The 15,901-nt window shown below is 44.9% G+C and overlaps 1 protein-coding gene across 1 annotated transcript; it reads right to left on the bottom strand.

The window, feature by feature from the left end:
* Positions 1–718: 718 nt before the first annotated feature.
* slc25a1a (solute carrier family 25 member 1a) lies at positions 719–15,615 on the bottom strand. The gene is made up of 9 exons (XM_061739210.1): positions 15,384–15,615; positions 14,383–14,490; positions 13,205–13,304; positions 5,629–5,767; positions 4,699–4,783; positions 4,514–4,618; positions 2,997–3,112; positions 2,844–2,917; positions 719–1,274 (listed from the first exon to the last, which is right to left on the bottom strand). The coding sequence occupies exons 1-9, from the start codon at positions 15,589–15,591 to the stop codon at positions 1,160–1,162; spliced, it is 1,050 nt and encodes a 349-aa protein (XP_061595194.1). The 5' UTR covers positions 15,592–15,615; the 3' UTR covers positions 719–1,159.
* Positions 15,616–15,901: the final 286 nt, after the last annotated feature.

Raw genomic sequence — 15,901 nt, 5'->3', positions numbered from 1 at the left:
AAACATGGCGGACATTTCTATTTTTTAGTGAATAAAATCAATATTTTGAGTTATTTTCTGCATAAAAATGCATTTTGATTACATTTCTAGCGAGAAATATATATTTTACTTTCATAATATTCACTCAGTGAATGTACATAATCACTCACTTGCCCGTTGTTGCGTTGTATCTTCAGATCTCGCCAGAATAAAAGCTGAATTATGGTTCTGTGTTACACCAACACAGAGCCTACGGCGTAGGTAACGCGGCGACTGCGCCGTACGCCGTACCCTACGCCTGCGTCGATTTAATGCGGACCCATAAATCAGCTCCCGAGCCGGCGGCTCCTCTCATCCCCGAAAACATCGGAGCAAATTCCTTAACAGGCGTTATTTGGATAAACTGAGCCCAGGTTGGGGATCTTAACGGTTACTTTTATGCCTGAAAAACTATTAAAACTTAATAAAGTGGCATATTAACAGCACTACAGCGGAAGTAAAACAGCTTTTAGCTCTGGGCTTCCTGATATGGTGTGACGTTTGTGCAAACGTAACTACGCAGTCGCTTACGTACCTGAACGTAAACCACGCAGTGACGTAGCAAGTGGTGTCCCAATCCCTAGGGAACATTACAAGGGCCCTACCCATTTTTAGGGCTAGTGGTAGAAAGTAGGGGGTGTATTGGGATTGGCCCTTGGTGCTACCTTGGAACCGGAGCCAGTTCTTTGTCAGTGGAAACAGAAACAGCCTGGAACCGGTTTGGTGGAAAAGGGGTATGAGAACCAGCCCTGGAAGCGGCTGGAACCGCATGAGATGGGTCTGCTGGAGCAGCTGATGGATCACCGCCGGGTCAGCAGCGTCGGTGCGACCACGCGTTACTACGGGTTACATTCCTGCAACAAGATCTGCATCTTTGCTCAGGAGGTTAGTAAGTTCTCAGTGAATCAAGACACATTTCTGGTTTCAGCACACGAGTTCACCCGCCGACAGGAGCCGGAGGAGCCGGAGGAGGAACCGGAGGAGGGGCCGGTTTGTCCCGGCGCGGTGGGAGCGGGAGTTAGCGCTGCGTAACAGTGACAGCGGTCGCGGCGGCGGCGTCTGCAGACGCGGGTGAACTGCGGTGGAGGTGTTGGGTTGTGCGTATGTCGAGGCACTGGTCTGTCCCCCCCCCCGGCCGGCGCTACTGCGTCTTCCACACGTTGTTGAGCAGCTTCACCACCTCCTCGTAGATGACGAAGACGATGGCCACGTCCAGGCAGACGCGGCCCAGCCGGGGAACCGTCCCCTTGTAGAACCTGCAGGAGGACGGAGAGAGAGTGTGTGTATTATTAGATTTGTGCGTAACTTGCTTGACAAAACGATAATTACGAATTCAAAAAGCTTCCTACACACATGTCGTTAAATACGCGTTCACGAATCACACAAAACTATAGATGCGCACAAATGGTTTTGAGACTCTTTTCTAGTGATGTTTGGATCAATACTGAAATATCAATACTTCCGATACGAGATCTGTTTGCTCTAAAATCGATTCTCAAACTAAAACATCGATACTTTTGATACTTGGTAAACACCTAAAGCATATATATGCATTTTAATATATAATCAATTGGATATATAACATAATGAATATCATTAACAGGAATGCGATGGAAAGTAAATTAACTATTCAGATTTCGTCTAAATGCTCCTCTCCCTTATCTATCTGCCCTGCTACTGCTTTTGTTGTCTTGTCTTCAGAGGCTCTTTTTTTCACTCCTCCGAAACTCTACAATCATGGAGCCTTCTTGCCCCGATGGGACATTTTTTGCTGGATACACAATGGATTCCTACAAACACTGGAAACCTTTGTGCTTGGCGATTCTGTCTGTCGAGGACGTTGAAGATGCCTTTATAATTGGAGTTATGATAGCAGGATTTCTCCTGATCGGAGGAGGGGGATTCCTGGTCTACCGACAAACGCGTAAGTCGTCGACAGCTGTTTTGGCTCTTTCAGAGCTGATGGGCATGGCTGAAGGGTCAAGCAAGGCGATCAACACTCAGACTTTATCGTTGGAGGAGCAAAGCCGTAAGCTGGATGCGATTCTCGAACAGAATCGCAGGCTGGCGGCGGTCTTTGAGCTCATTGGCAAGATGGATAAGACCTTGGAGAAGTTGGAAGCTCGGCTTGGCGGGAATTGATCATAAATTCGTCTGATTGGAGTCGCCATTGATGAACCAGAGACTGAAGGCAGACGGAAAATTACTGAGGCTGCCTGTTTTTGCAATATAATTATTGATTCTATAATCTGGCCTTGACAGGGCGGTTTTTGGGCGATCGCTCTCGTCACAATCTTCCTGGTGGAATGTAAACAAGGTGACTCTGCCCCCAGTGACACTAACCCTGCCCTCTCCCACGAACATCTCTGGACCCCTGTTTTCAGAACTGTACCGAGCCGCCTGATAACATTAAGGACATTGGCTGAGAGCAGCTCTGAGCGAAGTTCACGGACTTACCACTACACACACACTTACTGATAACCACACCTCCCTCAACTCAACGCCTTCCTCGGCCCCTCCCTCTTATCAGCCCCCCCAACAGTCTCCGGGTTTCGAGCGCCACGAAGTCGCGGCAATCACTTGGATCACCTGTGCTGGGACCCCCCCCCGTATTTACAGCTTTGTACATGTGTATGAGGCGATTGGTGCAAGCGTATTTAACGATTTGTGTGTGTAGCACTCTTTTTGAATTTGTAATTATCGTTTTGTCCGTAACTTTGAGCAAGTTACATACAAATCAGATAATATTCAACCACAAATGTTTTGAGTGGATTTTCTCTCCGTAGGAACGGGGCGGTGAAACCCAGGTGGGCGGGACTACTCACGCCTGCGGCCCCTCTTGCTTCAGGATCTGGAAGGCACAGTCCACGGTGTTTTTGTAGCGATGGGCCTCCAAACCCTGGAACCAAGAACAACCACAGCGTTTCACGAGAGGCTACGGCGACGGGGGTCGGGTCGGCGCCGGCCACGGCTCCTACCTGCATCCTGGTCTTCACCACGTCCAGGGGAGTGTTCCCGAACACGCTGGCGGCTCCCGCCGTGGCTCCGAACATCGCCGTGACGATCGGGTGCATCTCTCGCCTGGGGTCGTCGCCTGAAGGGCCAGAGCCGGAGGTTTCATGAAGGAACCAGGAGGAAGTGGAGGAGGATAATAATAATGTTAGGTAGCGCTGGGCGATACGACCTGAAATCAATATCACGATAGATCCGGCAGTTTTACCCCGATAACGATAAATGCACGATAAACGCGATGGTGTGCTACCTTTGGTCACTACTTTCATGAGGCGTTTAAACCCTCCCAGTGTCCCATCGACCTTACCAGCGTACAAATTGTTACAGATTACTTTTGTAATATTGTATTCGACCCGGTTTTTGTACGTTTTGACCGTATAGAAACGTAATTCTTGCCATTGTAAGAATGAGATGTACCTGCTGTACTCTACTGCCCTTACTTTTTAACAACTTGTGCTTTTTATTATTCTACCTCTTTTCTTATCATTTTATTTTATTTTATTTGTTATTTACTGTTTAATTGTTTCTTGCCGCTTTTAATGTTGATGTAAAGCACTTTGAATTACCTTGTGTTGAATTGTGCTGTACAAATAAACTTTTTTTATACGGTTTTATTTACCGTATTTTCCGGACTAATATGCCACTTTATTAAGTTTTAATATTTTTTCAGGCGTAAAAGTAATCGTTTAGATCCCCAACCTGGGCTAAGTTTATCCAAATAACGCCTGTTAAGAAATTTGATCCGAAGTTTTCGGGGGATGAGAAGAGCCGCCGGCTAAAGGCTGATTTATGGTTCCGCGTTAAATCGACGCAGAGCCTACGGCGCAGTCGCCGCGTAACCTACGCCGTAGGCTCTGCGTTGGTGTAACGCGGAACCATAAATCAGCCTTTATTCTGGCGAAATCTGAAAAAACAAGCAAGCGAGTGATTATGTACATTCACTGAGTGAATATTATGAAAGTAAAATATATATTTCTCGCTAGAAATGTAATCAAAACGCATTTTTATGCAGAAACTAACTCAAAATATGGATTTTATTCACTAAAAAATAAGAAATGTCCGCCATGTTTTTTCGTTTGATTCAGTCTGCAAATGATGACGTAAAGCATTCTGGGAAATTTTTCTAGCCCTCGGTCAGCGAGTCAGCATCTGAAATCCCTCGCTCTGAAGGGCTAGATTCATACACACTAGCCCTCGTTATTCCCACTAGCCCTAGATGCAAAGAGGAATTGGGACACCACTACCCTCACGGGAACGCGCAAAATTTAGGGGTAGTGCTGAAAAGTAGGGGTAGTGGGTGTATAGGGACTGGCCCTAAGTTGCGTTTTTATTTTTTTCATAGTTTGGCCAGGGGTGCGACTTATACTCTCACAACACCGAATTTACCGACGTGGGAAAACTGACGTGGGTCATCGCGGTGAATGTGGGTAACGGTATGTTTCCAGTTTATGGCCCAGGCCTGGCGTCGGGTTGGAGCGCTCACCCTTGTACCAGTTCCTCAGCGCGTTCATGACGTAGAAGCGGATGGCCTGGTTGCTCCCCTGCTTCAGCACGGTGGCCGTCAGCCCCTGATAGGTTCCCCTCACGCCTGCCAGGGTCAAAGGTCAGAGTTTAATCACACACATTAATCCCACTCCGTCCCAGCGTGGCGGCGAGGCGGCGTCTCACCCTGCTCCCTGACGATCTCACTGACGCCGTGGAAGAAGCCCCGGTAGCGCGGCCGCAGCGAGCACTGGTCGTGGATCAGCTTGACCTGGGAGATGCCACAACAGGGGCTGAATGAATTGAAATTTATTTCCAACATGAAACTGTAGTGAAAACAAAACAAAGCAATAATAATCAATAATAAATAAATGTAAATAAGAAAACAAAAGACAAAAATAGAAATAAAAACATGCATCCATCATAATTAACATGCTCGAAAAAGGAGGAGGAAGAAGTAAAAATGTATTAAATCCTACCCCCTAAACTCTATGTCATTATAATCAAAATTAACTTTCATATATATATACTTTTATATATATATACTATATATATATATATATATATATTACTCCATTATTTGTTGTGCAGAATCTTTTCATTGCTGTTCAATATTGCTGAATCTTGAAATTTAAAGTTTCCTTTAAATCATACCCTCCCTCTACAGGACTGTCTCAGAAAATTAGAATATTGTGATGAAGTTCTTTATTTTCTGTAATGCAATTAAAAAAACAAAAAATGTCATACATTCTGGATTCATTACAAATCAACTGAAATATTGCAAGCCTTTTATTATTTTAATATTGCTGATTATGGCTCACAGTTTAAGATTCCCAGAATATTCACATTTTTTGATATAGGATATTTGAGTTTTCTTAAGCTGTGAGCCATGATTTGTAATGAATCCAGAATGTATGACATTGTTGTTTTTGTAATTGCATTACAGAAAATCACAATATTCTAATTTTCTGTTTTCATGAAACAGTTTCTGTGAGTGATTTGGTAATATCACTCACAGAAAAAAAAATAATTTACTCAGACCGGTACCAGGAACCCCGAGGCCCGGCAGGGTTTTACTCGGACCAGGACCAGGAACTCCCCGGCCGCTCCACTGACCTTCAGCGTCTCCATGGGACACACGACCACGACGGCCTCGGCGATGCCGGCGCCCAGACCGCACAGCAGGCTGCGCGTGTTGTCCAGCCGGCCCGTGGCGTCGCGCATCGGGCTGCTGAGCATCTCGAAGGTGCCGAACCTGCAACAGCCCACAGTTAGAGACGGGAAGGAGGGAGTGTCTTTCATCTGATGCAGCTCAGTTTACTGCCCGGACGAAGGAATAAATAAACACTTTCAGGATCTGGACGTTACAACAGTTACAACCAAATGAAAACATGTTGACGGGTGTGAAAAAAGCAGATTTTTAAAAGACTGACTAGTGTTTTATAATGATTTACTATAAACTCAAGATAGTTGATGTTGTTTCCTGAACTTAATTTAGTTTGATGAACAATGATTCAGAAATATTGAAGGCCATTCTATAGCTAGTAATGAGTAAGGAGAGCAATAAACAGATTCATGCGTAAAGTTACTCCAGACAGGTGAGATCAGATGATTGTGATGATGATTTATGGAGCTAGAACAGTCTCATAATTTACAAATGCAGAGGACAAGTTTTACAAATGCACAGACCGATTTGCAAATACACACACCGTTTCACACGTGCACAGAACAATTCACACGTGCGTAGGACAAGATATACAAATGTATTTTTGATGCACACACAAATATAACCTGATTTACAAATGTTTTTTTGTCTGTGAGCTGCGCTGCGCACGTGTGAATTGTTCTGTGCACGTGTGAAACGGTGTGTGTATTTGCAAATCGGTCTGTGCATTTGTAAAACTTGTCCTGTGCATTTGTGAATTATGAGACTGTTCTAGCTCCATAATGATTTAGTACAAAGTCTTCGAAGAGCAAACATGATCAGAGGGTCATTACTTCGCCAATAAAGAGGTAACAAAATTGTGAAAATATTTAAGAATCGATGTTCCTCAAAGAGAAATTGGAAAGAATTTGCATATTTCTCCTTTTACAGCGCATAATATCATAAAGCGATTCACATAAGGTGGAGGAATTTCAGTTCATCAAAGGCCTGGTCAAAGCGCTAAACTGGCCAACGGCGATCACCTAGTAAGTAAGTAATTAAGTAATTAAGTAATTAAGGTTATTAGAGCACCTTTCACAGAAGAGGGAATGTCACAAGATGCTTCACAAAAAATAAAACTATACTATAATAGTAAAAACACAATAAAAACAAGGTGGTGATACTGATAAAAAGCTCCTAAAACAAAAGTCATTCATCAACAGCTGATGCAGCCACATTGCTTTGCTAAGTAATATAACAGAGAATCAAGTAACTAAAAGGTTCACGTCCTCCATTGATCCAGGAGACCTGTTTATTCTGAATTAATGTTTCCAGGACAAAACCAGCTAATCCCAAAGTCAGACACGGTGATGGAGGCTGAATCAGGGAAAAGGTCGTTGATACATCTGTGATGGAAACACCGATACAGAAAAGTACAACGAGACTTGAAAGCACCACAATGCTGCGTTCAATGACATCACATTCCTACGACAACCCTGGAGAAACAGACCAGCGGCCCGACCCGAGTTCTTAATCTAAACACGCCACAGACACTTCCTTCCACATACTGAAACACGTCTGCAGGATGGATGGTGCAAATAAATAAATAAATAAACGGATAAAAACTTAAAATGCTTCATCGCTTGGTTTTGCAGCTGAATGCATAAAAGCTAAAAACTTTACCATCTTAAAGTATTATTGGCTTCAGATGACCAGTCACAAATACACATCCACAGAAGTGCCAGGATCTACATGACTGTTACAGCCAAAGCTGGGAGGAATAATAATAATATAAATAATAATGATAATAATAATAATAATAATAATAATAATAATACCAGTTTCACAGCTTTGACTGTAAATAAGAAAAACTGGCTAAATAAATGTCAACCTGTTTATAAGAAGGTGACCGGAGCAGAGGTGCAGATAAACTAACCAATAAATCACAATGTGAAGGGAATATTGTCATAATTTTGTATAAATGTGTTGCAGAGACATTTACATGTACAAACTAATCCTCCAACGTAAACAGGTGCCTCCAACAAATAAAGAAAGAAAAACACGAAAATGCAAATGTGGATTAATTTTCAACGACATCCAAGATAAGAAAATGTAGAAAGATCTCTCTTTCATATAATTAATCTTTTGCCTGCACCAAACTACAAGTAAAAATATGATGGTGGATCAGAGGGGGGTGTTTTTACTTATTTTACAGTAAAGTAAGTGAAGTGTCTGTTGTGACTGATTTAATTGTTAAGACATCATGTTGTTTTGATTATTTGTCGTCTTGTTTTACGTTACAGTTAAGATCGTCACCATGCCAGTGTTGCTCTCCGAGCTGGAGGCGGTTGCCACGGTGACGATAATGATCGGGTGCAAAGCTACAGGATCGGCTGCCTGTGATTCTGTGAGGAATGCTGAGTCATTGCTCAGCCGAGCTGCTGGTGCCGCTCGTCCCTGCTGGGTTCTGGTGCAGAGAGGACTGGGGCGACCCGGTCCGCTGAGGTCACCTGGGTGAACCCGGCCCCCACCCCACGCAAAACTCAGTGAAAATATTCTCAATCATTTGTGCTGCGTTAGTGCTGGTTTGTGCAGAAATAAATTTAATTTGTGCTGCTTTAGTTTTCAAGATATAACCTGTTTATTATGACACGATGACGTCACGCAGCCCCCCGACTTTGTTGATGTCTACAAGCAGGTGATTGAAGTAATGAATGAATGGGCACATATTCACTTGTTCACCTGCATTTTTTTTTTTTTTCTGATTTTGAGTTTTTTATTTCGGTCCATTTGGATACAACATAATACAACATAAAAAAGGTCCAATATATTAAAAACCGAAAAGGCATAGGCTGAATCCAAGGCTTATTATGCCTACCCTTTTATGAACCTCGACTCAGGAGGTTTTATACAAAACAAAACTAATAATTTGGGTTCAAACATTGAAAAAGAATGGATATATTGGACAAGTAACAGAGGTATCTAGACAAGAAGCAAAGACAAAAAAAAAAACAAAGATGAAAACAAAACAAAAAACATACTATAAATTGCAAGGAGTGATAAATTAAGTGGTTCTTGTCAAGAGACTGTACAGCACGGAGAGCAGAGGTTATGAGTAAAAAAAAAAAAAAAACCTGGTGTGATATGGTGCTGCTTCACCAACTCCTCGGCTAAACGGCCGCGGAGAGCGGTCATGCAAACACTTGCTTCAATTTGCTACCATCATGGTATTTATTATACTACTAGGTCGTCCTCAGACGAGCCGTCCATCGTTGTCTCCAGTCATCCCGATTCTCCATACAACTTTCCAGTTCGCTGGTACTCTGGGCCCCGGCATCCTTCTTGAGTATGTCCACATATGTTGGTGTAGGACGTCCTCTTGACCGGCGCCCGGGTGTTGGCTCCCACAGCACCAGCTTGCTGGCTGACAGTTCTTTGTGTCTTTGGCAGTGCCCTGCAAGTCTCATTCTCCTTACAGCAACCTTTTCGCTCACCCTTGGTATTCCTTCATATAGGACTTGGTTGGTTACATGTGCATTCTTGCTGATGTTAAGCACTGCATGCAACATCCTGGTGTAGCACCCGTCCAGGGATTTCACTAGGGTTGGTTTGAGGGTCCAGCATTCACTGCCATAGAGGAGAACAGACTCTACTGTCGCGAAGAAGAAGCTGAGTCTGATTTGGCGGGGGAGGTTGGAGTTCCAAACACTGGTCATCCCGTTCAGGGCCCTCCATGCAAGTGCCTTCCTCACTTTGAGATCCTGCTCAGTTGAGTTGACCCACGAACCCAGGTATTTGAAGTCATCAACTTCTTTCAGCACAGTGCCTGCTGCTGTAGTCAGAGGTTGATGTTCTGGTGGAATGTTGTAGGTGATGACCTCAGTTTTCTTGGCATTTAACCTGAGGCCAACCTTGGCACACTCTAGCTCTACCCTGTTTAGTGGTTCTTGTGCCTGTTCCACGTTGTCAGAGAGCAAACTGATGTCATCTGCATAGTCAAGGTCTGTGAGGACCACTGCAGGTTTTCGACTTGACCTCCTTGGTGTTAGCGTGAAGCCAAGTTCCTGCTCTCGCCCACTGATTGCCTTCCTGAGTGCATGATCAAGGACTATGATGAAGAGAAAGGGGGCTAATGTATCTCCTTGCATAACCCCAGCAAGGATGTCAAACTCCTCGCTGCTGCCATCTGGGGTCACCACCTTGGCCCTTGTTCCCGCGTACATGGTCTCTATTGCTCGGAGTAGGTTGGGAGGAATACCGTATGACTTGAGGATCTTCACCATCATACCTCGGTGGATCGAGTCAAATGCCTTTTTAAAATCTATAAAGCATAGGACTGCAGACAGGTTGTTCTTCTCAACCTCCTCTATCAGTCTCCTAAGTGCCAAGATCTGGGCTGTAGTAGTTCGCCCCTCTCGAAAGCCATTCTGATTTACCCGCAGGTGTGGGTCAATTGCTTGCCGGACCCTGTTTAGGATCATGCGGTTGTAAATTTTCGCAGCAATGCATGTCAGACTGATGCCTCGATAGTTGTCCGGCTTTGAGAGGTCTCCGGATTTGGGCACTGGGACGATGTTTGACAAAGACCACATATCAGGCAGCCGATTGTGCAGCAGAGCAAGGTTGCAGAAACCCAGGATGATGTCGTCGAGATCACAGTTCTTCAGGACCTCTGGGGGAATGCAATCTGGACCGGCACTTTTTCCCACTTTCACAGTGGTTTTCGCTCTGGCAAGCTCCCCAGGCGTGAAGGGACCATCATTGACTGCCAGGCTCTGGAGGTATGGTGGCACATCTTCCTCAACTGCTTCCACCCTCTCTCCCAGCAGTCCTTGGAAGTGGCCGAACCAGGTGGTCACCCTCTCTTCAGGGCTGTGTCCCTTGACCTGTCCCTCCTTGGTCTTCTTCCTCCCAGTCATTTCGTTGATGACCCTCCAGGCCTCCCCGTATTGCTGCTCCCCTTGTGCTGCCTGCACTCTCTGCACTTTCTCCATCAGCTCCTCCCCTTTGATGGTGTCGTAGGTGTTGAAGAGAAGCTGTTTGGCCTCGTTCAGCTCCCTACGGCTCTCCACAGTTGGCTCCTTCTCGAAATTGAGACGGGCCTCCTCCACCTTCCCTCGTGCCGCTACCACCTCTGGGTGTTTGGATCGCTGGGAGGTTTTGACTCTCTCCATCATGGGCACACACAGTTTGGTCGCCTCCTCATTCGCAGCAACGAAGCGCTTGTATTCGCTGCTGGGCTCCGCTCCCGCATCCAGCTCCTGGAATCGCCTCCTCACCTCCTCCGTATACCTGGTTTGAAGGCCAAGGTCACTAGAGAAGGCTTTCCAGTTATACCGGATCCTGGGACTTGGTTTGGGGACCCTGAGGCTCAGACGCACCTTCATCGAGACCACACGGTGGTCTGAGCCCACAGAACTGAATGTGGAGTATGGCTCTGCATTCATAATGGTGTTTCTCCACTTCCTCCTCACTAAGATGTAATCCAGCTGTCTGAGCATGCCAGTGGCTCTGTCTCGGAATGTCCACCTCTTTCCTGTCCTCTTCCGGAAGATGGTATTTGCTGCTAGCAGCTCATGCTCTGTGAGGAAGGCGGTAAGGTAAGCGCCATTGCGGTTGGTGGAGTCGTGGTAAGGGAAGGGTGTGTCCTCTGGTCCAAGCCTTGCGTTGAAATCCCCAAGGATTGCCAGGAAGTTGTGGGCTGGGACGTCTCGGACCGCTGTCACCAGGTCTTCAAAGAACTCCTCCACGTCCTCAGGTGGTGCCACGTTGGTGGGTGAGTACACAACTATCACTGTTGTTACTGGATTGCCCGAGAACTCAGCGATCAGGATCCTGTCGGTATGGTGGTGAACCCGACGAAGAGCCTTACGCGCCCGAGAACCCAGCATTAACCCAACGCCGCCTGTTGCGGCCTGAGCCTCGGCTCGTTTCGCCACGCTGATGCAGAGATGAACGTGCATCTCTCCACTCTGCGGTACACGATCCGGTCATCAGTGTGCACTCTCCTGTGTTCCTGGATCCCCAGGATCTCCACTCCCCATTCCTCAGCACAGTGTGCTAGCTCTATCAACCTTGCTTCTTCTCTCACTGTGCATGCGTTGAAGGTTCCCATAACAAATGGTCTCCGACAGCGCATGAGTGCATTGGACGGGGTGTTGTGATCAGACAGGACCCTCCCTGGGACAAGCCCAGGGTTTGAGGCCCTGTCGTCATGGTGTCCTCCAGAAGGAGGACCAGCACCTCCATCCGCCGCGATGTTCCTGTGGACTCCCGCCACTGGAAGTATAGGATTTGGGATGACGTTGTACTCCATGGTTGGCTTTACTATGCTGATAGCAAACTGTGGGGCACAACTCCTCACTGTCCCGGTTTTAGATCAGAGTGTCCTTCTCCTAGATGGGTTGCCATCCAAGGCTATGAGCCCCATCTGCCCATGCTATTTGACCCATAGCTGGAGCAGTGGTTGGCAGACGCCAGGGCATGTTCCACACGCCGGTGGGCCTGCACGCCATGCCTCTGGGGCCCACTGCTGCTCCGAGATCCCCCACAGAATTGGCCTGGGACCTCACGGAACCCAGTTACCGTGTGTGGCCACGAGGAGGCTCTGCAGGAGTCTTGGTGGCGGAGAGGCTGTGTACCAGCAGGAGGAGGCTTACGCACTCGGCTCCCCTTTTCACCCCCACTAGGAGGGCTAGCTGGTGGCAGAAACTGAAAGCAGAGAGTAGCAAGCAGGAGCCACATGCAACACCCAACATGCAACATGCACTAACTACAAGCACTTCTACACACTACTGCACTGACGCGTCACACACACCCTGTGCGTAAGCACACACACACAATATAATATTATAATATTATCATATCAATGTTTTATATTTATTTAATATTTTATTTTTGAACTTATCTTTGAATTTGGTTACAGTAGTGCATAGTATTAGTTCATTTTCTAAATTATTACACAGCTGGACCCCCTTTATTGATACACAGTTGCTCTTCGTATTGGTCCGTACACCCATTTTCTTAAAAATACATGACCCCCTAAGTGGATATTTGGACTCATGGAGAGGGGGTGAGTAATGAGAGTGTCATTTTTTGTTGACCGCTTGAAATATCTACAAACTGAGAGTGAATATCTTGCCTTGCCTTGCTTTTGACTGTTGGATAACAGGGAAATGGCTTGTTGTTTGTGTAGCGAGTCTGCAGTACCTGCTCCCTCAATTAGCCTCTCAGTGATGACACGTCATCGTGTCATAATTAACCAGTTATATCTTGAAAACTAAAGCAGCACAAACGAAATGTCTTTCTGCACAAACCAGCACTAACGCAGCACAAACAAACTAGACCATTTTGGTTAATTTTGGACAAAGTCGGGGGGCTGCGTGACGTCATCGTGTCATAATAAACCGGTTATATCTTAAAAACTAAAGCAGGACAAACGAAATGTCTTCCTGCACAAAGCAGGGTTTTGCGTGGGGTGGGGGCCGGGTTCACGCAGGTCCGAGGTCCGGGTGGACCCGGTCCGCAGAGCCGTGTGTGCAGGGTCACCTGACTGCAGACTTGGGGATGGAGCCGTAGAGCAGCGAGCTGAGGCCCCGGTACAATCCTCGGAGCCCGTGGTCCTGCACCGTCAGCTTCACGCAGTCGCCTGCAGGGACAGAGTTGAGTTGAGTTATACTTTAATGTCCACTAGGGAAATATGTTTAAGGCATCAAATACATGCATAGCGTATAAAAAACACATACAATCAACACATGGGTCAATGACGAATAAGGATTTTCAACAGGTCAATTTTAAAATAATAAAAAAAAGAATATCTATTGCAGTAGTTCAAACATTAAGAATGTTGTGTACACATACATTCATATAAAAATGTTAAATTAAGTGATTTCAGAGTTTTTGTCAAGATGAATTGGCACTAGCCTTAAAAAAGGTCATGTGGTGCAACCATGATTCATATTAAAATAAATCAATTTCCTTAACATCTTGACATCTTTTTTCAGTATTATACAAAAATGGTTGTTTTTTTAATGGTCGCGCCACATATTTCATAAAATGGACATCAGTCAAACTTTGTTTGTATATTATGATGGAAATATGAATACAAATGTGTTGCAATCTTAGACACTACAAGACATTTCGGAAATCATGCCAGATAGGGCAGAAGATTGATTAAAAACATTTAGAGTGATTTCAAAAAAAGTTTTCAAAACAAAAGTCATGGTCGGACGGTCGCACCACATGACATTTTGACACTTAAAACAACAACAAAATCCCAAATAACTAGTATTTTTTTGTAAAATTCAAGGGAGTCCATATGTGGGACAGGTCGTTCATATATATGGTATTTTTTTATCCATTTAAACCTTTTTTGAATTGAAAAAAAAAATCAGTTTTTCAGAAAATATAGGCATCACTTCATTGACCCACATACAGACAGAAACAGATATCAGACTCAATACCACGATAAAATTAGAGAAACCAAGCAGCAGTGAACAACATTGCACATATAATATAAATCTATCCCGGAACCTCATTTCATTATTTGATACAATGTGAAAAAAGCAAGAACAAAGAATAAAAACAAGCTATTTCCTCATTAGCAGCTTAGTAGTAGAGTGACATCAGAGAGGACAGGTGAGTGACCGGAACCGGACCAGACCAGACCAGACCAGACCAGACCAGACCAGCCCCCCCTCACATCCAGACCCCCCACCCCGGCCTACCGATGCCCCTGTAGCGAGGGGGGTTGGCTCTCCCGTCCAGCTGCAGCTGGGTCTTCACGTACTCGGTGGGGAAGGTGATGCAGATCTCAATCCCCCCAGCGATCCCACCTGAGCAGAACCAGAAGAGGAGAAGATGCTGACGACACTCAGGTGGAGGGACGTTCCTGAAGGTTCTGAGGCCCGGAGGGACCATATCAGACATCCCTACTGGTGTATCCAAGGAAACCAGGCTGCAGCCGAAAGAGTTTAGCTTCTTTAACCTCCACTGGGCCACAATAATACAATAATACTACTACTAATACTAAAACAGCAGCAGGGATGCTGCAGCTACATCACCTGCAGATGTAGCTGCAGCATCCCTGCTGGCCGCAGCTCTGACCCACTTCTACAAAGCTTTTTTGTGTGTAAATAATATAATGAAAGTAGATAAATAAATTGAAAAATAAATAAATAAATAAACAAATAAATAATTATCATATATGATAATAATAATAATAATAATAATAATAATAATAATGAATTTAATTTATAATGAAAAAGGTAAAAAAGAAATAAGAATACATAGAAGAATACTAAATAAGAAATAAATAATTTGGCAGATCATTGATCATAGCTGGCGTATGATTTGCTGAAAAGGTGGGTATGATATAGCACAATATAATATAAAGTAATATAATGTAATACTAGCATATAATAATATCCTAATATAAAATAATATTTTTTATAATATTATAACAAAATGATGTCCCCATACTATAATATATAACAATATAATAATACTATAGTTCAACATCCCATGAGATATCATAACATAATATAATAATACACTATAAAACAATATATCATGATAATGCCAAGAATAATTATTAGAATTGGTAATATATATATATATATATACATATATATATATATATATATATATATATATATATATATATATATATATATATATATATATATATATATATTCTACTGAGATTGGAGCTCCGCTCCGCATCCACCTGCCAGGATGGCCTTCCCGGGGTGCGTCCTCCTCCGCGGGACGACGGCGGCCGCCGCCAGGCTCCTCCCGGTCAAGGAGCCGGCCGGAGGCAGCTGGAGCCCCGGGGGCCCCGGAGGCCGGAGCCGGGGCCCCGGGGCCGGGCTGGCCGGGCTGGCCGGCCTGGCCGGGCTGGCCTCGGCCTCGGACGGCTTCAGCAGCGAGGACATGTTCCGCGGAGCGGCTCTTTCTGTCTCGGTCCCCACGCAGACAATGTGATGACAACAACTCTGGAGGAGGATCAGGTGATGGAGAGTCACGTGACCGACGGCAGCTCCAGCAGCCAATCAGGAGGAGGATGCTGGCAGTGGCCAGTCCTGGCCCAGGATCCATTGGACGTCTGCTTGAAGGGAGGGGGGTTAAGAGCACAAATAAACACAAAATAGTTAAATAAGGACGTTCTTATTTCTTTTCTTTTAGTTTCATAGTCATTTCTTTATTTGTATGTATTGCACTCAATAATCTCAAGTTGGTTTTAAA

This window comes from Cololabis saira, chromosome 14, assembly GCF_033807715.1.
Source record: "Cololabis saira isolate AMF1-May2022 chromosome 14, fColSai1.1, whole genome shotgun sequence".
Taxonomy (NCBI): domain Eukaryota; kingdom Metazoa; phylum Chordata; class Actinopteri; order Beloniformes; family Belonidae; genus Cololabis; species Cololabis saira.
This window is presented reverse-complemented; position numbering and strand designations above follow the sequence as displayed.

Coding starts and splice junctions, on each gene's coding strand:
- slc25a1a (XM_061739210.1), bottom strand. CDS start 15,591: ATGTCCTCGCTGCTGAAGCCGTCCGAGGCCGAGGCCAGCCCGGCCAGG. Junction 4,784..5,628: donor GTCCCATGGAGACGCTGAAG/GTCAGTGGAGCG, acceptor GGCATCTCCCAG/GTCAAGCTGATCCACGACCA. Junction 4,619..4,698: donor TGAGATCGTCAGGGAGCAGG/GTGAGACGCCGC, acceptor TGACCCTGGCAG/GCGTGAGGGGAACCTATCAG.